General features: G+C 33.8%; 1 protein-coding gene across 3 annotated transcripts in view; it reads right to left on the bottom strand.

Annotated features, from left to right (window-relative positions):
- LOC126768854 (sushi, von Willebrand factor type A, EGF and pentraxin domain-containing protein 1) overlaps nt 1-23,692 on the bottom strand; it is a 63,110-nt gene that overhangs the window by 1,195 nt on the left and 38,223 nt on the right. Inside the window, exons 4-35 of one of the 3 annotated variants that reach the window (XM_050487205.1) lie at nt 17,358-17,439; nt 16,957-17,270; nt 15,709-16,830; nt 15,436-15,615; nt 15,148-15,330; nt 14,754-15,038; nt 14,384-14,661; nt 13,729-14,159; nt 13,331-13,647; nt 13,072-13,253; nt 12,105-12,990; nt 11,087-11,580; nt 10,789-11,002; nt 10,214-10,684; nt 9,261-10,102; nt 8,294-9,177; nt 7,760-8,139; nt 7,520-7,685; nt 7,194-7,445; nt 6,543-7,084; nt 6,246-6,458; nt 6,002-6,157; nt 5,757-5,898; nt 5,281-5,352; nt 3,625-3,815; nt 3,364-3,537; nt 3,057-3,233; nt 2,659-2,820; nt 2,397-2,521; nt 1,199-1,349; nt 615-813; nt 187-503 (exon numbers count right to left, since the gene is read on the bottom strand). In XM_050487205.1, coding sequence (XP_050343162.1) covers nt 187-503; nt 615-813; nt 1,199-1,349; nt 2,397-2,521; nt 2,659-2,820; nt 3,057-3,233; nt 3,364-3,537; nt 3,625-3,815; nt 5,281-5,352; nt 5,757-5,898; nt 6,002-6,157; nt 6,246-6,458; nt 6,543-7,084; nt 7,194-7,445; nt 7,520-7,685; nt 7,760-8,139; nt 8,294-9,177; nt 9,261-10,102; nt 10,214-10,684; nt 10,789-11,002; nt 11,087-11,580; nt 12,105-12,990; nt 13,072-13,253; nt 13,331-13,647; nt 13,729-14,159; nt 14,384-14,661; nt 14,754-15,038; nt 15,148-15,330; nt 15,436-15,615; nt 15,709-16,830; nt 16,957-17,270; nt 17,358-17,439 — 10,584 coding nt within the window. Of the gene's footprint in view, nt 1-177; nt 504-614; nt 814-1,198; nt 1,350-2,396; nt 2,522-2,658; nt 2,821-3,056; nt 3,234-3,363; nt 3,538-3,624; nt 3,816-5,280; nt 5,353-5,756; nt 5,899-6,001; nt 6,158-6,245; nt 6,459-6,542; nt 7,085-7,193; nt 7,446-7,519; nt 7,686-7,759; nt 8,140-8,293; nt 9,178-9,260; nt 10,103-10,213; nt 10,685-10,788; nt 11,003-11,086; nt 11,581-12,104; nt 12,991-13,071; nt 13,254-13,330; nt 13,648-13,728; nt 14,160-14,383; nt 14,662-14,753; nt 15,039-15,147; nt 15,331-15,435; nt 15,616-15,708; nt 16,831-16,956; nt 17,271-17,357; nt 17,440-23,692 lie in introns of all 3 variants that reach the window. The other 2 variants (XM_050487204.1, XM_050487207.1) reach the window with 2 other exon arrangements.

The following is a 23,692-nucleotide window of genomic DNA, read 5'->3' as shown; positions in this document are numbered from 1 at the left end:
ATAATTTCTGTACAATTAATAATTGTTTAAAGAATACAAAGTTTTAATTATTCGAAGTTGTGATAAATGATTCATAAAGGTGTATTACAAGTAAATTCTAAATAATAAAGCGATGACACGTGTAATGCTGCTAAAGAAAATGAAGTGCGCACTAATCTAAGTGCTCCAAATACCAACCTTTCTTACCCGGATACGCATGCCTTTTTAATCTGTCATATAGATCTTCCTTCGTTCCATAGATGCTGGCATTCGATCGTGCTAAGCTATTCATTTTTCCGTTCATCCCGTTATGTAAACTCTCTTTCATGTATGTTTCGTTATAAAAGTTAGGCATTTCCCAGCCATCTTCTTCGTCGTCATAATAATGGGCGTACGTGGAGTGATGTGATGGCGCAATAGATTCCGCATACGGAGTGTGCGCTCCGTAATAGAAGTTCACTTGAGATCCGTTTTGATCAATAGCCGGTGTCAGCGTCTTCTTTGGTTCTCTCTTCTTAGTCGATCTGTTAAGCGGTAATAAAAAGGCATGTATCTAAATTTCTGACAGGCTAAATTATATTTATTAAAAAAATAAAGTTATATTTTGTTATTATAAACAAAAAAAAAGTTCTAACCTCGCACATATCATCCAGACGAGAAGTACAAGGAATATTATGAAGATCACTCCGCCCGCTACACCGCTAGCAATGTACGCGAATTCGCTCTTGTCTCTGCAATGGCGACCTGTGAAGGAACCGGCGCAGCGACAAGAGGGTTCGCCACGAGCGTCCTTTACACACTCACCACCGTTATCGCAAAAGTCCTGGCAAACGTCTGGAAATGAAATAAAAACAGTTATCGATATGTCATAAGACAGAAAGTAATTATAAAGTTAGTTTGTGTATATATATTTAATTATAAACAATATAATACTTAGATTATTATTTTTTCTAATTAATATTCAATTTCTGATATTTAAAATTTTGACAGGAATATTACCAAATTAGATGCAATTTATTTATCTTTACATATCTCGTATAATATGTATATAATAATCATATCATCATAAATATATGAATAACATATCGTTAAGCTAATTGGTCTGGAAACTATACTTTTTGTTTGGCTTTTGTTTAACGATTACAAGTGTATTCTTATTGTTAAATATATAAGATAGTTTTAAACTAAAAAATAAAATATAAGTAAAATATAGACGTACCAACACACACTTTTCCAGTTCCATTAAAACCAGGCTTACATTGACATTTAAATTCACTGGTTTCGGGTAACAGCAAGCAATAGGCGTTGGTGTCGCAATGCATCTCAGGACCCAATATCTCGCATGGATTCGTGCAGTCAGACTCTGAAGTCTATTTAGAAAAAAAAGGTAAAATATCAGTTTAAATATATTATGTTTCGCATTACTGTTTCCGTTTCATTTTTAATAAATATTATTTATCATATTTGTATAATATTGGTAATGAATAATAAATTCGCGACGGCTTTTATAAATTATGTATGAATTGAAGAGGTTTTAAAGGTACCGTAGTAAGACTATTCTTTTTCCGATGTTCCTTGTGAAAATTTAACTTGATATTAATTGATTAATTTGAATTGATTTTCTTCTACTAGCGATTGCATTTTGTCAAGTATATTTTAGCCAGTATATTGAGTAAATGAGTTATTGTTAATTGTCAATAAATAATGAGACACAGGAGTTAATTATCAACGTTTGTAAACATACATATGTAGTCGATATAGTATTCAGTCTGATTTATATTTGGTCCATTTATTCGCACTCTGTACACAATTTTGGAACACGCCAATCAACCTCAATTTGTAAATGAGTGTCTCATATGACTTATTGACAGTCTATATTATATGTGCTACAATTTATATTTCTTTATTGATAGTAGAAAGACGGACGAATTAAAATGCCAATTTATGATATTTAGCGTAACTCGTTTACGCTGTCGTTTCTGCCTGATTGATCTTTGTTGTTCAAATTACTATGGCATACTACTTATCATGAAAATATAAGAATTAATATCCATCAAGTTGTTAGCAGGAGAAACCTGTATTGTATCCATTCAATAAATAATAGTGAGAAATATGAAATGTTCCTTATACCATCAATGCGCCGCCAACTTTCGCAACTAAGATAATATGTTCTTGCACTTGTGGCTCACTCAACTTTCAAACTGGAATACAACAATGCTTAAGTATTGCCGTTGGCGGTAGAATATCTAATGAGTGGTAATACCTACCCAGACGGACTTGTACAAAGCTCTACCACCAAATATATATATATACAGTATATCCTGAGACTAATAGAAGATATTGTATATTAAATACTTGTTTTTACGACTAGTCTTATTTCGTGTTCTTATATTTGTAAAATGTAGTTATATAATTACCGCGCCTGGTCCTTTCGTACTGGTGTTGATTGGGCATGGAATGCAAAGCGTTTGTTGCATTTCTGATTGGTATGTTCCTTTCTTACATTGTATGCACGTATTTAGAGTCACATTGAGGTAAGAACCTGTAATTTAATATATAAAATGTTTAAACGAAGGTGATTATTATTTTCTTGACTAGCGACATGAAGCAACAGTAAGTTTTATACAAAACAAATAAAATTATTTCGAATCGCTTTTATAGTATTTGTGGGTAACTTACCTGCCCTGCACACAGGAAGCGAACATTGGTCAGGTGAAGCCGCACCAGCTTGAGGTGTGGTAGTGCCCGATGGACACGGCGAGCACGCTGCGCCGGACCCATTGGCACGCCATGTGCCGCGTGGGCAAGGCTCGCATCCACCGTCGCTGCTCAGTTGCTCGCCTGCAATGATATGTATAATGTGATTTTTTTTTAAATTTTAAAACAAATCTCATGGTTTAAGATAAGTTCCAAAATGTAAATTGATAATGTGACTAAAATGTAAAATTTACAACAAACCGCAGATTTTCTTGGAAGTTGATTGAATTATAAAAAAATGATAAGTTGAAATAACATACGTCGTTCTGCTGACTGAAAATGACATTTTGCTGCGTTATTAAAAATATATATATATTTACCTGATGGGCAATCATCTCTACATTCTGCAGCTGATACTGCTTCAGTAGCTCGGGTTGTTTGACCTCTTGGACAGGCAATGCAAGAGAAAGCTCCTTCGCGAGGTTGATAAGAGCCGTGACCGCAAGGCCTACATAGTTCTGCTTCCGCGTCGTAGTATTTACCAGCAGCACATCTCTCTGCATTTAAATGACGATATTGCAATTTATTAATATGTTGAAAAGGTTGATGTGTTTACATCATCATGATTTTAAACCAAATAAGATATAAAAAAAAATGATGTTCTATTCTTAATTACGATAAAGTCACCTTTACAATCAGCTGCACTTCTAGCTCCTGCAGCTTGGGTGACACCAGACTGTCCGGCAATAGCAGGACAGGGAGTACATTGCAACTGACCAGCTTCAGATTGATAAGAGCCAGCAGGGCACGGTTTGCAGGAGTCACTTGCGGCATCAAGGTAAGTACCCACAGCACAAGAAACTACAAAGAAATAATATTGTCATATAAGTAAATATTTATGTAAAATGAATATAATACTTTATCTAAGTTTTACTTCTAACAACATACCGCAATCAGGTGCCATAACTACTTGTCCCATAGGACAGGCATAGTCTGATTCGAGTTTTAAGCTTGCCGGATCCGGGACAGTATTCGGAAGTATGCTTCGTACATCAAATTGTTCGTCTTCGAGGATAAGTTTCTCCAGCAATCGTTTAACAGTAGAACGTTCATTGTTACCATTGTTGATTACTGGGTCGCTGTAATGTTTAATTAAGTAAAATATTTGTTTTTTTTTAAGTGAAGTGAAGAATAATAAACATTCTTTGGTAATAATCATTCAGCAAATTTTGACGATAAAAACCAGATTAATGCGGAGGGCACATTCGAGTACAATAAACAAATATAAATTAATGAACAAAAATGGTATGAGAATAAGAACCTTTAATAGTAAATTGTGATTCTGTAAAGCCCACACTGAAAAAAGGAATTTATTTGTCTCCTGTTTAATTTCTGATTTTTCAAGCATTTATATGTACAGGTACGCGCACAAGCAAGTCAGACAGTTTTTTCTTCTAAAAAAATATTATGTGCAGATTTTCAAATATGTCTTATATTCAATTTTTTTTTGAATTTGCGAATTTTGTAACGAAACGTATTCGACGGAAGGAACTTATTAATAACTGTCAATATGGCAAAATACGTTTTGCCAAAATGTTAATAATACAGTGATAGTTAAAGAATCAATCGCTCTCTGCGTATTTACATACGTACAAAAATATAATAGTTTGTGTTTACTTTTTACGCAAGTTTTTTTTTGTATTGCGCTTTTTGTTGCTAAGTATTTTAGATTAAGATTCGTAATTTTATTTGCGATTTGGTTAATGATATTGAGGTGCATAAAATGCCGCTCGTATCAGGTACGAGCGGCATTTTATGCACCTCAATATGCTTAGATATATCGTCTCTTCATTAAACTATAATGCAAACACTTCTCGCAAAATGAAAAGCTGTGTAAGTGGTGTGTATTATCTATGAGCCATTTTTTTACTTTAATAGTCAAAACTCCCTAGGATAGCTCTATTTTTTGTATATAGAATAGGCGGACGAGCATATGGACCTGATGGTAAGTGGTCACCAACGGCCATAGACATTGGCATTGTAAGAAATGTTAACCATCGCTTACATCACCAATGCGCCAACAACCTTGGGAACATCTTAATGTTATGTCCCTTGTACCTGTAATTGCACTGGCTCCCTCACCCCTCAAACCGGAACACAATAATACCAAGTACTACTTCTAAATATCTGATAAGTGGGTGGTACCTATCCAGGCGAGCTTGCACAAAGCTCTACCGCCATTAATGTAAACTGTAACTATAGTACATTATATTTAAAACAATAATAAGTTTAATCGTCTACTTAAATGTCATTATTGTTCTTAAGGCATTTTATTTTATATTATTAATAAAGCAGCAATCAAATGTAAAAAATATGCAACCTTGTTAATTGATTTTTCGGATGGAACAAAGGTCTTTGTTTTTTAGTAAAGTAACACCTACTTTTTACACCAAAATTACTAAATTACTACTAATTAAGCAAAGCAGTAGATTAAAAAATAAAATAATAAAACCTATGCTTCTCTCTCTTCATCTCTTACAACTAGTCACTTTTACTTTAATACCTATATACTTTGGTGCTAAGTGCAATAAAACTTTTACTTACTTAACAGCCGGAAAAGATAGTTCGATGCTGTATGTGTCTCCGACTTGACGGCCTTCTCTATTGCTTCTTGTCCTAGGTGCCAAATAAAAGTCATGCAATAGTGTATGAAGGAAAACATGCTAAATTCATTAACTTAATATTTTTTTTAATTTTTGTGCTTGTACTGTTATAAACTTGTAAATATAATATCCATAGTGATGTAGTGACTAGTTAAAACTATAAAAGTGCACTTAAATATATAGAAGACCGATCTTCTAGCACCTACGCCAAAATAAGAAACTTTAAATATGATTGTTAAAGTGATGTAGTGACTTGTTATAACTGTTACAATAGAAGTGCACTAAAATACATAGAAGTTTTATCTTCTAACACCTACGCCAACACCTAAGTTATGATATAATTTATTTTTTGACGCCACTACAGCTACTTCTTAGTATGACAAATTACGTTTATTTTAATATTTGTTCAAAACTTACTCATCTACAGGTATAATAGCATCAAGTACGTAAGTGTCTTTAGAAGTTGCTGCGGGGGGAGAAGATACTTGTCTTGTTTGCCGAACGTTAGCGCGATGGTCACATTTCACATTAATATCCAGTTCCTTACACTCCCGTGTACCTAAAATGAATTTATACGTAACAAACAATTTAATTTAAAAGTTTCGTTGATTTTAAAAATGTTTTCTAAATTATGTTAATAAAGAGACATAATTACTACTTACCGTCAACGGCGTATGAACAAAAACTCCAATCTCTATTAAGCTGATTAATAGCACTGCGAACTTTTTGTCGGAGCACAGCTTGTCCAGCGTCATTACAGAGCACAGAACTTGGGAATAACATAGAAATTTTGAAGACACGCTGTGCAGGGGAAGCCGCTGTAATAATAATAATATATTATATATATTTATACTAACTAATATTGCTATTTTTTTTAATTTGAAATGATTTGTGGGAAAAACTTACGTGAGCAAGCTGGATATACAAGTGGTAGAGATGGATCATTCGTAGGCCTCCAAAAACCTTCAGCACCACATGTATAGAAGGGCGGAACTGGTTGAGAAAATCTCAGACCATCTCGACATGCGATTTCACACACCTTAAACTGACCACCTGCACCCCAATCGCGACACGATTGATATCCGCCGAGAGGATCAGGCATTGCCGGACAAAATTCAGCTGTAATAAGGTAAAAAAATTATTATCACTCTTTTAAATATCTAACCAACATTTTTTAAATATTAGGAGCCTATCTGTACTTACACAAAACTGTTACTTTGAAAGTACATGTTGCGGCATTTCCGGCAGCATCATATGCTATGTATGCAATATCGTACGCTCCCCAGGCAAGGTTTTGCCCCGGTTGATGTCCAGATTTTTCAACTACTCGCGCTACACCAACAATATCACTAAATACAGGCATGTCCCAGCTGACGACAGAAGATCCATTTTTGGCGATGACCCAAAGATCACCAGGACATCTTTCTACTTTTGGAGGTTCCTTATCGACTTGTAGTTGTTGGCATTTCGAACCCGTGTAACCATTCGGACATACTCTTTCTCCACAGTGAGATGGTACAATTCTTTCAACACCACCGATAGTATCTTCGTATCCTGCCCAAGTTAATACTAAGCCGCTATAAAGGACTGGTTCAGTTCTGCAGTCACGGACTTGTTTTTGAATTTCGTTAGTGACGTCAAGAGCACGGTTCCATATTTGTACTTTTGTTAAATGTCCCTGGAACCCTGATTCTGTGTAAGCTTTCGGATCGTCTGATTGTGGTTTTCCTAATGTTACCCAAATACTGTAAAAATATTTTTTAATATAAAATATAAATGCAAGATGTAATTTAATGTTTTACAAACAAATATGATCGTGTTATATTGCTTTTATATTGAACAGATTATACTTACTATGGTGGAAGTGATTTCCCACTGCCGTAGCCTTCAAGTTTACTAGCAATTAAGCCCTCCGTGATAAGAGTTAATTCACCCCCTTTACTACCGTCCCATACTAAGGCCACATGATGCCATTGTCCATCATTAACTGTTGCAAATTCACCAAAACTTAAATAAACATCTTGGAGTTCAGGGAAAAGAGATACTTGTACACCGTTTGAGTGGGCTTGTATGATTGTTCTTCTATTAAGAGCTATTTGTGAATTGCTAAAAAATACAATTATTTTAAAATAAATAGAACTTGTTGTTAATTAAAATAATTAAAAAAAACAATGACTAACCTCACACCGTAGGCAGTAAAGAAGATACCTCCTTCATCTTGCTGTGTATACTGTACCCACATTGCAATGGTTAGACTATCAGCAGATCCCGATGCGAACGGAACCACTTGAGCAGCACTGGAGCGCATTGGATCGCTAAAGTAGAGATCGTAATCCACGCTGATAGCTATTATTAAACAAAATACAAACGTTAACTATAAAAAAAAAAAAACAGTTTTTTTTATTTGATTATTTACTTACATTTTCTGCAGTCATCACCCGTTAGATTAAATGGGCATTGGCAATAAAATCTGCCTGGTAAATCGATGCAAGTTGCCGATGGTGGACAAGAATTTTCTTTACAATCAATAATGTCTTCATCGCAGTTTTTGCCTGTGAACCCAGGAGCACAGGTACAAGAATATCCTTCTCCTTCATCTATACATGTAGCACCGTTTTGGCAAAGACCTGCTTCACAAGCATCGAATTCATATTGACAGCCAATGCCCATATAGTCCAGCGAACAAGTGCAGTTTAGACCCGAGCCGAAATCCTGACATTTCCCACCATGCATGCAAGGGCTACCAATACATCTTTCAGGTGCAGTTTCACACTGCTTACCATCGGTTCCGCTAGGGCAACTGTAATATAAAGAAAAATATTATTAACTTAGGTGACGATTTTGAAAAGAATAGGCCACTGAAGCTAAATTATTTAAAAAAAACAACTGAAAATAGAGACAATAACAACTTTCAATAAAAATATAAAAATGACGTAATATTTAATTATACTTACACACAGAAATAATCTTGGAACAGATCTATACATTTAGCATTATTCTGACAGGGTAAATTCATACAGTTTCCAATATCTCGCTCACATCGTTTGCCCGTCCATCCCGGTTGACAAGTACATTTATAATCGCCTACTTCATCTTTGCAAGAACCACCGTTAAAGCATGGATTGGAAGCGCAGTCATCAATGTTAGTCTCACACATTTCTCCAGTAAAACCTTCACGACATTCACATTGAAATTTATTGTCTAAGTCGATACATTTTTCAGTTCCTGCTGGATTGCAAGGTTCATTCAGACATTCATCTATTGCTGATTCACACTGCAGTCCGATAAATCCTGGTCGGCATTTGCAAGTAAATCCATCAATCTGATCCACACATGTTGCTCCATTTTGACAAGGTTCAGAAGCACAATCATCTATTGTATGTTGACATCTCTTGCCTGTATATCCAGGTTCACAGTTACAAGTAAAATCGTCTATGGTATCAATGCAGCGACCTCCATTTTCACATGGAGAAATTACACATTCATTAATATTAATATCACATGATGGCCCAGTCCAACCTGGATCACAAACACATTGATGAACGAACAGTTTGTCAACACAAATACCATGTTTGCATGGTGCAGTAGAACATAGATCTATTTTTTCATGGCATCGTTTTCCAGTGAACCCGGGGGGACAAGCACAGCTGAAGTCATTTACTAAATCAGTGCAAGGTGCACCAAGAAGACATGGCTTTTCAATACAGTCATTTGTGTTTGTTTCACAGAGTTGTCCTTCCCACCCTGGTAAACATTCACATTTGTATCGGCCTTGTTGCAGAGCCGTGCAAGACGCTCCATTTTTACAAGGATTACCATTTGCTGAACAAGGGTCAATCTAAAATTATAAAAGAAGACCATTTAATATATAACTAAGCTAATGAGTAAGTTATTATTAATAAATAATAAAAAAAGTCTTACCGAGATATCGCAATCGATTCCAGTATATCCAGATCTACATAAACATGTATAATTATTAAATCCAGGCTCGTCTTTGCACATTGCACGTTCAGGACAGGTATCATTTCTACAATCAGTTCTCTCTTCTTGACAGTTAATGCCACCATAACCTGTAGGACACGAGCATCTATATCCTTGTGGTAGATCAATGCATTTACCTCCGTTATAACAAGGTTGACTTTCGCACTCATCAATATCTATTTCACATCTTCGTCCAGAAAATCCGGCTGGACAATAACATTGAACGCCATGACCTTTTGGTACACACAGTCCACCATGCTGACAAGCACTGTTTGAACATTCAACTGGTAAGCATTCTTCTAATCCTGATGCACCTGTGCTTACAGTTTTCATGTTTGTGGGACATTCCATACACAATGTTTGGCCGATTGAGTTTTGATAGAAATTTCTGGGACATTGTGAGCACGGCGCTAAACCAGTTGGGGAATATGTGCCTGATGCACATTTTGCTCTACACTTGTCTTTTCCAGCAGCAGCTGGTTGATATGTATAGGTGTTTACTGGACAAGCTTGGCAATCTTTAAATCCTCCTAAAGGTGGCTCGCCGGTATAACTATTTCTAGGACATTCTAGACAAGGAACCAATCCTGTCGGTGAATATGTTCCATAGCCACACACGGGTACACAATCAGATAAATCTTTTGATCCTTCTTCTCTTGTGAACGTTCCTTGAGGACATTTAAGGCATGAGCCTTGTCGGGCTTGGTTCTGGAAAAATCCTCTAGGACACATTGTGCATGTCTTTTGTTTTTCACCAGCAAAGGTACCGGCAGGACAGTGCACTACAAACCAAATATAAGTTTTAATCAATTACAAAATACAATCTTTATCAAAAGGAAGTAATCCTTTCGTTCAATATTTCTATTGAGACGAGATATGTAAAAAATACTTACAACATCTAGGTACATCATTTGTATCCATATTAAGTACTTCACCGACGCTACATGTAAAACCACGTGTTATAGAACTTCTTATAGCTCTTAATGGTGGACATTGATTCCCAATTGAAGAAACGTTTAGTACCGGTTCAATGAGTGCACTTGCGTAAGGTACAGAGAGATCAAATATAAGATTTAACGTTGATCCACATAGATCATACAATTGAGTTTGTCTTATTGCTGGGATTATGGCTAAGACAAAGTCCATTTTAACAACATTTTCGTCAAGAAGACTAGGCATTGCTTTTACGAATGTAACATTAATATTTACGTTTACTGCTGAACAACGTTGTGAAAGTCTTTCGTTTAATATGCTATCATATTGGGCAAGTAAATCTTTATATTGTGGTAAGCACGCATTTGAAACTGCTCCAAGAGCTCGATATTGTACACTTGCTACTACGTGGTAAGCAGCTTGTTGAGTATCTAGAAAAGAAATTACTAAGTTAATGATTGTTCTAATGCATGACACATTTTTACATACTAGGAACAGTAGAAATGTTGTTATAAAAATATGATATATATCTTACTTTCGGAAACACAATCTGGCACTACAGCAGATGGAGCCCATTGACGTTTAGTTTCGCAGACAAATGTCTTGACTGGTTCACCATCGGTAAATCTAAATCCTGGACTACATGTTGCTATACATTGAATTCCTCTGTCGCCAGGCAAACAGTTGATTGCTCCATGTGCTGGTGGCATAAGTTCCCAATCAACGCAAGGTGTAGCTTGAACAGAAACCTAAAATTATATTTTAAAAATGATAAAAAGCTAACCGTGTTTATTATTATTATTTTGTTCAAATGTAGTCAAGTTCAAATGTACCTGGAAGTTACACTGAGCCTTGTTTCCGTATTTATCCGAAGCTATAACTGTTACATTTTCATAACCTCGTATTGGGATAACTGCTCTTTCTGGTATGAATTTTAAGACAACTTCTCCGGAAGCATCAGTAGCGTTAATTCTTCTTCTAGTATCGTTAAAATTGACTGCGTAACTGTCTTGTTTATCTACTAGCTCAATAACGTAACTTTGAGGACAACTTAATTTCGGTGGTGTATAGTCCGGCACTGTTATATTCACTTCACAAATAGCAACGTTGCCATCAAAGTCAAAGGCTACATATCGTACAACCATGTCATGAAAAACTTGTATAGGAGTTCTAAAATGTTGTGGTGTAATTTCTAATCGAGCAATAGCGCCAGAATTGTCAGTAGCTGTTGGTTCTGTAAAATTGACTGGCAGAAGTCCTCCATTTACGTCAGTTTGTACTAAAATAGGATGCTGGGGGCAATTTTGGAATACTGGTGGTTCATTATCTGAAAAATATAATATTTCATTTCAGTTACTTTCGGAATTACAAATATTATCCTAAATAATATTTGTGATATTTTTTCGTGACGTTAGTAAAGTATTTTTTTCTACTATACAGATAATAGTTGAAATATTAGTTGCTCGAGTCCTTGTTATTGTTAATACATTTTTTATGACACATCCCACTTTTTGTCTTATGCAAATACAAATATATTTTAATATATATATATATATATATATATTGCATATATTCTGCTTCGATTTCTATATATATTATTTTATTAAGAATTTGTATTGTGTTAATATTTCAGCGATCATAATAGTTCTAGTTGAAATAATACATAATAATTGGAAGTTGGAACTTTAAACTGAACGTTACGAGTGTCACATAAAGTAATAATTTATAATATAAGCCTATCTGAACGATAAGCTTTTATATAAGATTTAACTTTGAAATTAAAAAAAATGAACATATCATGGTATTAGTATGATTTTAGTAGTTCCTAGTATACAGAAATATGTAACTTACCCACACAAGGTGAATATCCATAATCGTAACCTAATAATGGCTCAGTGGAAGGTTCATCACATCCCATCAATTCAAATTTGAGGCAAGCGTTGTCCATGAAACTTACGATACCAAGAATTACAAACCTAGCTTGAACATATTTTGGCAGTGTAATCATAGCAAGTTCACCGTAATTTCCAGGATCCCGCATAGTTAGATTAAAATTAGGGAAATAAACAACATAGTTTTCATTTTCTGCTTGTTTGTAAAAGAATCTTATTTCTGTTGGACGACCAACTATATCCGATGTTACAACACCTTTCACTAGTATAGCTTTAACTCTGTAAACTTTGCCTAAGTCAACGCTAACGTAAGTAAAGGCTTCCTGTTTACCACACCATCCAGTAACTGAGTTAAGTCTTATATTTTTTGCTTCATAGTTAGGTCTTTCGGAAGTAGCATTGATTGCTGAGTCAGGTATTCTGCCTGAAGCTAAACCAAGAGGTCTTATAACTTTACATTCTGGTTCACGTATACAAGTAATGGGTCTAGGGTTTATTAAAATATAACCAGGTCTTGAACAACCGAATAGAACTTCAGACCCTTGTTCGTAACTTCTAGCTGTTTGATATCCGTCAGCTGGCCGACCTGGATCTTCACACACGGGGCCTTCACATCTCAAATCTCCAAAGTCCCATATACCGTTTTGTTGGCATCGAACAACGTTATCGTGTTTGCTTGTTTGTCCGGCCAATTTAAACGTGTTTTGACATCCAAAAAAGAAAGAGCTTTGATATCTTGTATCAAGATATTGACCATATTCCGCTCCTGGTGTTGGCATAGGTACGCCGCAATCATTTCGCCGGCATTGAGGTTGAGCTCCAGAAAGCCAGTAATCAGGAAGACCCTAAAAATATTTTGTTTTGAATTTTTTGATTAGAATTATAATAGTATATAACAGATGTTAATGTATTGCACAACAACTTACTGGTTTTGGATCATAAACACATTGTCGGAATGACGAGGTAAGAGTATTTCGTAATTGACGCCCAGGCGAAGTACAAGTAATAGTAACGTTATCTCTATATGGCACTAAAACACTTTCAGGATCGTCTCGAATCACCTTTAAGCCATCATTTTTTTCATCAGATAGTGTAACGCACCGTGCATCTGAAAAATACATAAATAAGTTATTGAGTGTGTATTAAGAACGGGTTTTATAGTTATATACAAATATGTGTACTTACATTGACATTCGGGAGCTGTACCATTCCACGTTCCACTTGATGTGCAAAGAAGTGAAGAGAAACCTGACATTACATAGCCAAAATTACACTGGAATTCGACAACATCTCCAAAATGATAGGAACTTTTAGTTGAGAGCAGTTGACCGTTTTCAGGTGAAGAAAGAGATGGACACATTACAGGAACACATGATTTATTTCTTTGATATGTATCACCATCTCTTTCACCAGTTTCAGAGTTCTCTATAGAATAGCCAGCTGTGCCATTAAAAGAATACAGTTCGTAACCAACATTACAGGCGCATGAGAAGTTTCCAGGTCTAAAAAAGATAGTTTATATAAATAATTATTTTATAATTTTAAATGGCAAAACATACTTAATATCGTTAATATAAACTTACGTGTTGATACATTTCTGGTCACAACCACCATTGTTTTCACTACATTCATTTATGTCTGAGCAGTCAAGCCTAGCACACCCCATAATTTCTAATTTTAGACAAGGTGCTCCAACATAATCTTGTATTTTGAATTTTATATATTGAGCTTCGATTGGCATTGGTAAGTTAAGGACTGATAGCGTAGGCTCCAAAATTCGAAATTCCACTGCTGTTCCATCAGGATTTGTATAATCTTTAAATGTATCGGTCAAGTCATTGGTGTACTGTATTCTAATTGCAGATGTGAACGCAATATTAGCATCAGCTCTCATAACACTCATCGTGCGGAATCCTCTTATGATCGTTGGGGCTCGAAGATCGACTAAGACCCAGTTGGCACCAGCTTCAAGATTATTGCCACACCAACCTCCTCCATTGTTCAAGCGAATCATCTGTAATTTAAAATTGAAATTTAAAAGTTGACATACGTTATTGTTATGCAATGTATTGTAAAGAGAATTATTAAGGAAATTTGAGTATATGTGTCACTAAGATTACCAGTGTGGAGATATTTTTGTGTTAAATCTTATGAATGCATTGTTTAGTATTTTTAATGCATTAAAAGTATTCGATACGGTTTACTATATTAGTGGCAAATAATATAACAAAAACATACGCCTTTATAATATCCAGCTTCGGAAGCGGACGTCGTTATAGACTCATCCGGAATAGCACCATTAATTAAACCTAAATCACCAACAGGTTTGCAGTCTAAGCTAGGTGTAAATCCGGGGCGACAAGGGCAGTAGAATCCACCATGAGTGTTTTTACATTCCGTTGAAGCAGAATCACATTGACTGCTTGAGCATTCATTGATATCTTCACAACTTGGAGTGCCATCAAAGTTTTGACCAGGTCCACATTTAATAATGCTGGGCCCGTTTAGTTTATACCCTGAAAAAAAAAATAGAAAAATATGTATAGTATTTTATTAAAAAAGACTACGACTATACTATCGCACATATTTCTTTCTTTTTAAAATTTACCTTTGTAACATTGCACTCGGGCTTCATCGCCAAACATATAGACTCTGGTTTGATCGACAATGAAACCATTCTTGATTTCAGGAAACTTAGGACAGAGAGCTTTAGAACAAGTTGGTACTTCACCAGACCATGTTCCATTGCTCATACAAAGAAGTACAGGTTGTCCTGATCGCACGTAGCCGGGTTCGCATTCGAATCGAACTATTGTACCGTAACTGCGACCGCCACCGTTCAGAATTGTAACATTAGCACGTGGGACCTCGGGGAGAGCCACACATTGTGATGCTGAAATTATAAAAAAAAATATCTATCTATGGTAATGATTAGTAAATTTAATTAGTCATAAATAATAGTTTCTGAGGTTTTATCAAAATTTTAAATTTTCATTAAGTACCGAGACAAGTCGGAGTTCTCTCCCATCTACCATCCGATAAACAAGAAATTCTTTCTATAGGTTGTCCGGTTGGAAATGCAAATCCAGCATAACATTGGTAAGTTGCTACGCCCCTGTAAGTTACGTTTGTTGAGCCAATAGAAAATCCATTATCGATCTGAGGCACCGGACCACAATAGACCTCTGTAAATGAATTAGAAATGGTTAAAAAAATAGTCAACACAAAAGTTTTAAAATCAGTTACTATTATATTAGTATTTAAATAATGGGTTAGAATCATCAAAGTACCTTGGCAACTTGGGATATAGGTAGTAGACCAATTTCCGCCTTCTAAACATTGTGTTGTAATTCTAGATTTTCCAGTGGCAAATTCTTGACCGATTGGACATGTAAACATTATCGTTGTACCAAAAGCAGTATCTCTGTTTGATGCTAAAGCTCCTATGCCAGATTTTAAGGGAGGACAATCTGAAAATGTAAGGAATTTGTAAAATAAAGATAAGGTTTGTTTACAAATTAACTGGTTTAAATTATAGACATAGATAAATAAAATAAAATTACCCGCTGAAAAGGTTGCTTTCCAACCTATACTGTTATGTAGAGCATCAGACATAAATCGTATCAGCATTTCGCCACTTGACGCAGTTAATGTGATTCTGGGTTTAATAGTAAATCCATTATCGGAATGTAATCTTAAACCACTTGTGCTAGACCCATCAAAAACTTGCACTACATCGGAAGAGTGAATATTGAATTCATTGAATTTTAAGGACAGGGGTCCACCGTTTGGATTTTTAAGTCTATATAAACATTCCTGATTATTTGGATAATTACTAAGGCCATACGCTGGAGAAGTAAATGTTCCGTTAGCTGCGATTATTGTAGCTCGGCAGCCTTGCGAATATCTCATATTAAAGCCTTTTTTAGAATCACCAAGGCTGGTTCGGAAATACATATATAAGTGGTTTGTAGTCGATATAACTACTTTTTCATTTTCTTCACCAGGTCCAGTTAATCTGGCAAGAACTGAACTAGATGGGGTGTTTCCATCTTTAATAACTATATAGTCTCTATTCATTTCCAATTCTAAATCTTCTATTTCCAACGAAACTATTCTTCCAGGTTGTGCTTCAATAATATACACGCATTCCAAACCACCAGGGTAGCCGTTAGGATAACCAGGTGATGTGAGTACTTGACCCTGTGGAGTTGCTCTAAGAATGCCACCACAGTTCGATGACTCAGTTTTCCATGAGGCACGGAAACCTTTCCTTTCAACAGATCCATCTGAGCTAAATTTGATTATCATAAAATTAGAAGCAGAAACATAAAGTTTATTAGATAAATCTTGTTTCCCTGATAGTGTAGCTAAGTTGACAGACTTATCTTCAGTTCGACCGCCTACTAAGATTTGAACAGTATCAAAAGACTTTTCAGTTTCAAAATCTTGGAACTGCAGTACGATGTTTTGCCCTTGAGGTCCTTCAAGTGTCCATTTACATTCACTCAAAGGTGCATATTTGTGAGGATAGTTAGGGCTTTCTACGACATCACCGCTACTAGCCATATAAAAATGACAATCAGTGGCACAGTCCATTTCGTCTGATGCGTCACCGCAGTCATCTTGTTTGTCACATTTGAAGGCTGCATTAATACATCTTCCGTTGGAACAATGGAAGGTTCCTGCGAATGTATCAATTGTTTAAAATTATTGAATTTATGTTTTTTTTACTTGTCTGTTAATATTTTTTAAGATAACATATACATATATATACATATATATTTTTATAAATGAGAAAACGGATATACCTGCGGGACAAGCTGAAGCTCTGCACATGAAAGGAAGAAGAGTTTCACACGTAGTTAATTCCCAAGATTGGCTTTCCGATGTGACGTGAACATCCACACATTCACCATCTTTGGGATTCGGTTGTCTGAGGTCCCAAAATCCTGCATATTGTGAAACTAAAGTTCCTGCAGCTGATTCTAAGGTATTTGTTCTTAGGTCATCAACAGTTGCAAGCCCAAGCCAATAGTGAGTGTTGCTAGGTGTAGATGGCACCATGTTTGCGGTCATGTTATTTTCTGTGTAACTGTCTATAACCAGCAGATCACTTCCATATCTGAAAAAAAATATAAAGTTATAAAGTTGTAATGTAAGCTAGTAAAAAGAAGTTTTTCCTTTTAAAGTATCTAATTAAAAATTATACCTTCGACATAATTCCGCAGCTTTATCCCAAGAATGTCTGATATTGAAAAATTTATAACAGTGAAGCCCTTTTAACTCCCAGCCTGAAAAAAAGAAAAGTTTTATTAAAGTACAGTTAAAGGTGCGAAGGCAGTGTTAATATCTAGAAAATGTACCTTAATTGAAACATCTAGATTCATAATGGTTTTTAAGACAATTTTTTATATTAATAAAATAAATTTGGCATGTGTGTCCTAAGAGAATAAGAGAGAGATATATCATGAAATAAGAAAAGACGATATTGAGTAAAAAAAATTGTATTAGTATTTTATTATTATTTACGCCATACCTAGAAAGTTTTTCTGGACAGTGTAAAACTATGTATTTCATTTAAAATAATGAAAATTTTCCATTATTTTGTAGGAAATGAAGTAGGTAAACAACATATTCTTCGCTTTCTCTTCGGTAAGGGAGTGTCGTATTATGTGGAGAAAATCGTAAATAAACAGTCACACTAAGCATAATTATGAGGTTGTCAGTTCTCTCTTAAAAGAAAGTATTGAATGGTGTCTAGAATAATTAATTACACACTGAATTTTTCGTTCAAGTTCAAGTTTCTTCAAAAATCTTCCTTCATCTTCGACTGCGTTTTTGTTCTGTGGTGATTTATATATATATTTTTTATACTTTTTTAACATTATACCCCATACTAATAGTTTAATATTTTTCAGTCTTTATGGTACTTGCGTGCGTGTGAATAAAAACTAATAACGACAAATAGAGCGTGTGAGTTCGTCGATCAGCGAACACTGCGATGGATCCACGCTTCACTGCACTGCGCAACTCGATGCAATGTTTGACCTACTTGTACAATGTTTCTACGGCGAAATTCAACAAACAGCAATTTTGTTCTTGGCGTGAATATTTGTCTATGAATAAATATTAAATCAGTGATGTTATTAATTATACTCGTGTTTGGACTTTGCTTTTATTTCAAATTAGATCTGTGTTATTGTTTATGTGGAGGTTGTGTAGGAAGTATTGTATTTCTCGGTTACTGTCAAAGTCAATAGCGGTTGTAAATCTACGGTTGCACGTGACAATATAATAAGCTTAAGTATTTTAAAATGTATCTATGTAAATGTATCTATGTAAATGTGTATGTAAGTATATATATAACTGCAAAAGGTATATGTTAAATGTCAAGGACTTGAAGAATCTCCAATAGCGTCAAAGCGCAGTTGACATCTTGTCATCTAAATGTGCTTGTTCATTTTATTACATAGGCCATATTTATGAATAAAAATTAAAATATACTTTAGTCAAGTAGACAAAATTTTATAAGAACTTTTTGAAACGTCGCTGTACAATTCTACAGTCATGTAAAACGTGTACCGATTCGGAATGTAGATTCTACCGACACTTCTTAGAGAAGAATCTACAAGAAATTCGATATTTATTCTTTTTCATCAATAAAATTTACATGTAAAATAACATAAAATTAAATATATCTATTTTGTGTAAAAGTCGACAAATACTAATTCTTTTAATTGTGAATGTAGTGCCCAATCTTTATTACTTTTACTTATTGTATGTTATTTTACTAATCGAATAGGCTTAGTACATGTGTTACTTCTATAATCACGAGAAACGTTTTAAAATAGATTTCATTGCTTTATTTATAGTTATATTTTATTCCCATAACAGTCACGGGTGAGCAGCTTTGTAACTGTAAGATGAGAATCGGCTTTAGACTTCAAACGTCTTGCCAACACTAGAGTTCGGCTCGTGTGTGAAGTGTTTTTGAGATTCTATAGCCCTGGATCTACCGGAGATTGAATTACGAATCAACAATCCATTTGCCGGCTTTGACTTCCAACGTAAACTAACGGTTACCCAACGTAAACGATTTAAAGCAAATGTAGTAGTAGGCTACATGTTAATACAGGTTTAATATTTTTTAATTTACGAATTTAGAATTCGAATTCATATTCATGTTTTAAATAAAGGCTACTATAGTAACTTATCAATTCAGGTTTGATTCAACTTTACTTAATGTTTTAATATGATAAGCTCAGTGAAGCATTTACTATCTCGATATAAACTATGTAGTAGTATATAACTTTTACAAATAGATCGTACTACATTACAATAGAGGTTTTTTTTTAAATTAGCATTATTTTGCTAGTATCGGTCCTTTTTAAATAAGTAACTCAAAACTCTATGGTGAGTCACACAAATGTATATGTGACTATTGTGTCGCCTTTCACTTATTATGAATGAGCTTTCAAGGTTATTTCTAACGCCTTCATCAATCGACACGAATTCAAGATAGATACTTAATGTCGAAAGTTATATATCAATGGTCGAAAGAGATAAAATCAAAATCAACGTACTATGCTTTGTACAAGTAGGCTCTTTTCTCAAATTTCATTTTAAAATACTATTGTGTCGATAGTATCGTATAAGTAAATTTACTATAAAATGACATTAAACTTAGATGTTAATCTTTCATATTTGAACTCAAGTAAATATTGAATTTTATAGAACGTAATTGATTATTTCATTAAGTTTGTTGGATACTGGTATGTGTAATATGTGTCTCATAAGTTCTTTAAAATATCGCTTTTTTGGCTTTATTTGCCTATTTACAACATTTTTTTTAATTATCTATTCCGGTTTCCGATAATGTCTAAATTATTTAATATCTTTAAATATAAATATTATAGCACATTGAATACTGCACAAAGATTTGTCGTCCTGCCTCTAAATACATTATTAATAACTGTAACCAGTTCGTTTAACTCATACCACAAGTGACCGTGCATACTATAGCTGCGTTTCAGACAATTAATATGCAAAGCTCTTCTCACTTACACAGCAACTCGTGTAAATCTCATTTAAGTATTTTCACACAGTTTTTGCTATTTAGCCTATTTTTTAACATTTAATTTAGATGAAGATGAATTGTTGCAATATTTAATTCCTTTATATCTTGTGGATCTGTGAATCTTTGAAAAAAATCTTCGATTCACGATAAAGCCTATCGATACGATATTTTGTAGTTTAATTTTTTTATATAATTACATAAAATAATGCAATTGTTATTGTCTGTAATGGCTTTTACCGCGAAATATGCTTCGGTTTTCTGAATTTTCCATTATTGTTAATTAGAAGTATATCGTAGCGCACAGAGGTACATTGAGGCTTATATGTATGTATGTAATACCTAACAGAATTGCTCGTGGTGTTTTTTGTGACATAAGCTTAATTTATTTTATTTATATATCTTTTAATTTTTATTTATTTCATAAATGATATATCTTATAATCTGCGTCCCAATTAAACTGTATTTCCGATTAAAAATTGAACTGTAACATCATCACCACCATAACACCTCCAGCATTACTTTGATGTCATTTAACATCCTATGGCATCAACAGTTTTTTTAATTAAATGTAAATAAGAAAACAATTCATAATCAAATTGTAAATTTTTAATTTATACAGAGTGGTGGTGACGCTTTGAAAATCGCGTTGTTGTGGATTTTCAGACGTGACGAAAGATTAATATTATTAGCACCCTTTACTATATATCCAACTAGACTTCATATTCAACCTTAGATTTAAGATTTTTCATTAATTTCAACCTTAACTCGTGTTACTAAGCACGTGACATAGATCACGATGTTCCAAATATCACACAATGTGCTAAGTTGAGAATGAACTAAAAGGCCTATTCGAAGACCTGAAAATATAATCGGCTCCAAACGACATTAATTGGTAGTATGTTGCAAGTTTAGATTGTTAATGTTAATTAGATATTAAAAATTCCCACTGGTAAACGGAAATAGTGTTTAGACTTAATTAACAGTTCGATTTATAATTTTATTTATCATTATCTGTGTAATTTGTTGTAGTTGCAAAAATAAAAGACATATCGATATAATTTTGTCTGTAATAAAATTTATCAAACGTTTTACATTATTCTGTAACCGTTGACGGCATAAAATATCTTTACGATAGTTAAAACTTGAAAAATAAATCTCAGAATTTCGTTACAATTTTCAACTAATTATAATAAAAAATAAAACGTTATATAAAATACTAATAAAACCAATACATATAATAAAATTATTATGAAAATGAAATGTATAATTCTACTAAAGGATAAGTTTTTAGGTGGGTGTTATTGGATATTTGCAAGACGGTTACACCGATGGATTATAGCAGATTCAATTAAATCATAAGTGCATATATAGCAGATTCAATTAAATCATAAGTGCATACCATAGCTTGGCTGTGATTAAGTTTGAGGCTAGGATAACGGTAAGCTGTACGCCAATTACATATATATGTAGGTCCCGAACATGATATTCTAATAATATTCGTACATTGATTTAAATGTTGTCTTATAATTTAATAAATACTATATACGTGGATTATTCATCTTTAAATCTTAGGATTTATACCTAATAAGGCGGTCAGAAGATACATATGCTTGTCAGAAGGAATATTAACAAATAGATTTTTTTTATGGAACTCTTAAAGAATATGAAACGTAGTATAAGAATTTTTAAAATACGATTTAGTGAACTTATAATTTAAAAAGTCATATTATCTTCACTTGATTGTAGCTAGCGAGCAGATGGCCAATCAGCTACATACACAGACAGGACAATATCTATCGGGTTTTGCTAATACTATGTAAATTAGGTTAGCCGGTAGAAAGTGCAGTGATATTAAGCTCGTTGTTTGTATGTACCTGTATGTAATGTGTATGTTTAAAATGTTATAAAGAATAAAAATAACTAGTCAGTTACCGTATGACACGGAATTAAATGTTGTGTCTAAGTGAGATAGGTATCATTTTTATATTAAAAACATGTACTAATTTATTTAGTAACTTGAAAATACGAGAAAGCACAAGAACTTCGTGCTTCTTGATTAACAATAGCACGTCTATTAGGTCAACCTTTAGGAAGTTTATATAGAACGTGTTTTCAATGACTTATTGAATAGTTTTATAAGTTTTAATAACGGGATAAATTCTGGTTTTTATCAAGCGTGTCTTAAACGCCCAGTCCCAATTAAATTCAATATAAACTTGTCCTAGTTTTTTTTAAATTCATATTAATTAAGAGTTCTGCTTAAAATATAATTTCTATAGCTCACTTTATTATATTAACGAGGAACATTTGACTACTTCTTCATTTAAATGAGTATTTTTTGTTGTCTCACAAGGAGTTAGATTGAGGGGTGACACTGAGCTTCTTGTAGCTAACTTTATTATCCAAAGAAAGACAATAACATGTTCGTAGTTTGTAAACTGCCGGGAACTAGCAAAAGTTACTTTCAAGATCTACAGAATCTGCTACTAGTTGGTAATTCAAGTACAAACAATTTTATTAGATAGTGTTACACAATAATTACTTTATCAAGTTTTGTTAATTAATTTTTTCGTTGCGAACAAGTACTATTATACAACGTATTTTGTACGAATGTTCATAAAAAAATGTACATGATTTTATATCGAGTTTAAAATAATTTAAATATAGTTGTACACTCTCAGAACAGAACGAAACTATAGAACACCACGCCTTTTTCTTAATGATTAATATCGAGCTGAAACGTCACGAGTAACTTCGTTTTCTCGAGTCGTCCAACTTATCTCTACAAAAATTTCCGGTAGTGGTAGTTGTCGAATGTGAAAATATGTCGATACGAAGATTGTTGTTTATTACTAATGCTTTGTTTTTTAATTATTGAATCTCGAGATAATTAAATGTATAACAAGACAAAATGTTTGGTCTGTAAAACAGATTGTTTGGAATAAAGCTCCTCCTTTCCGAACTTGTTCAAATAACACCATTATAAAATGTATCAATAACCATAAATAATATAATAAATATAATAATAATTTTTGTAGTATTTAGTATAAAATATATGCATAATTTAATAGCCCCATCGCTCTCAACTTAAAATGCTTGGATTTTTTTGTCCTACTCTCGGTTCTCTCTACCAACACCGGTTGGTAGTTCTGTTTTTTATCAACGGTTTTCACTGGCCCGACCCGGGTTTCAAACTCAGACCCTCTGAAGAATAATATGTTGAATATTGCATGCTGTAAGAAATAATATTAATATTTACAGGTTTATTGAGATTACATTCTCAAGACTTGCGGAATCATGATTAATCAGGTGTCGAGTAACAATGGTAAATAAACACGTCTACGTAATTATGTTACGTCAAAAAGATTAAAGCCAAAATTAATATATAATTTGCTTTTAGAATCGAATTATGTACCTTATGAGGCTTATAATCTCATTTAATTATAATGTATATACAAACACATACA

Source organism: Nymphalis io, chromosome 6 (genome assembly GCF_905147045.1).
Source record: "Nymphalis io chromosome 6, ilAglIoxx1.1, whole genome shotgun sequence".
Lineage (NCBI taxonomy): Eukaryota > Metazoa > Arthropoda > Insecta > Lepidoptera > Nymphalidae > Nymphalis > Nymphalis io.
Note: the sequence above shows the minus strand (reverse complement) of the source record. Positions and strands in the feature narration are given on the sequence as shown.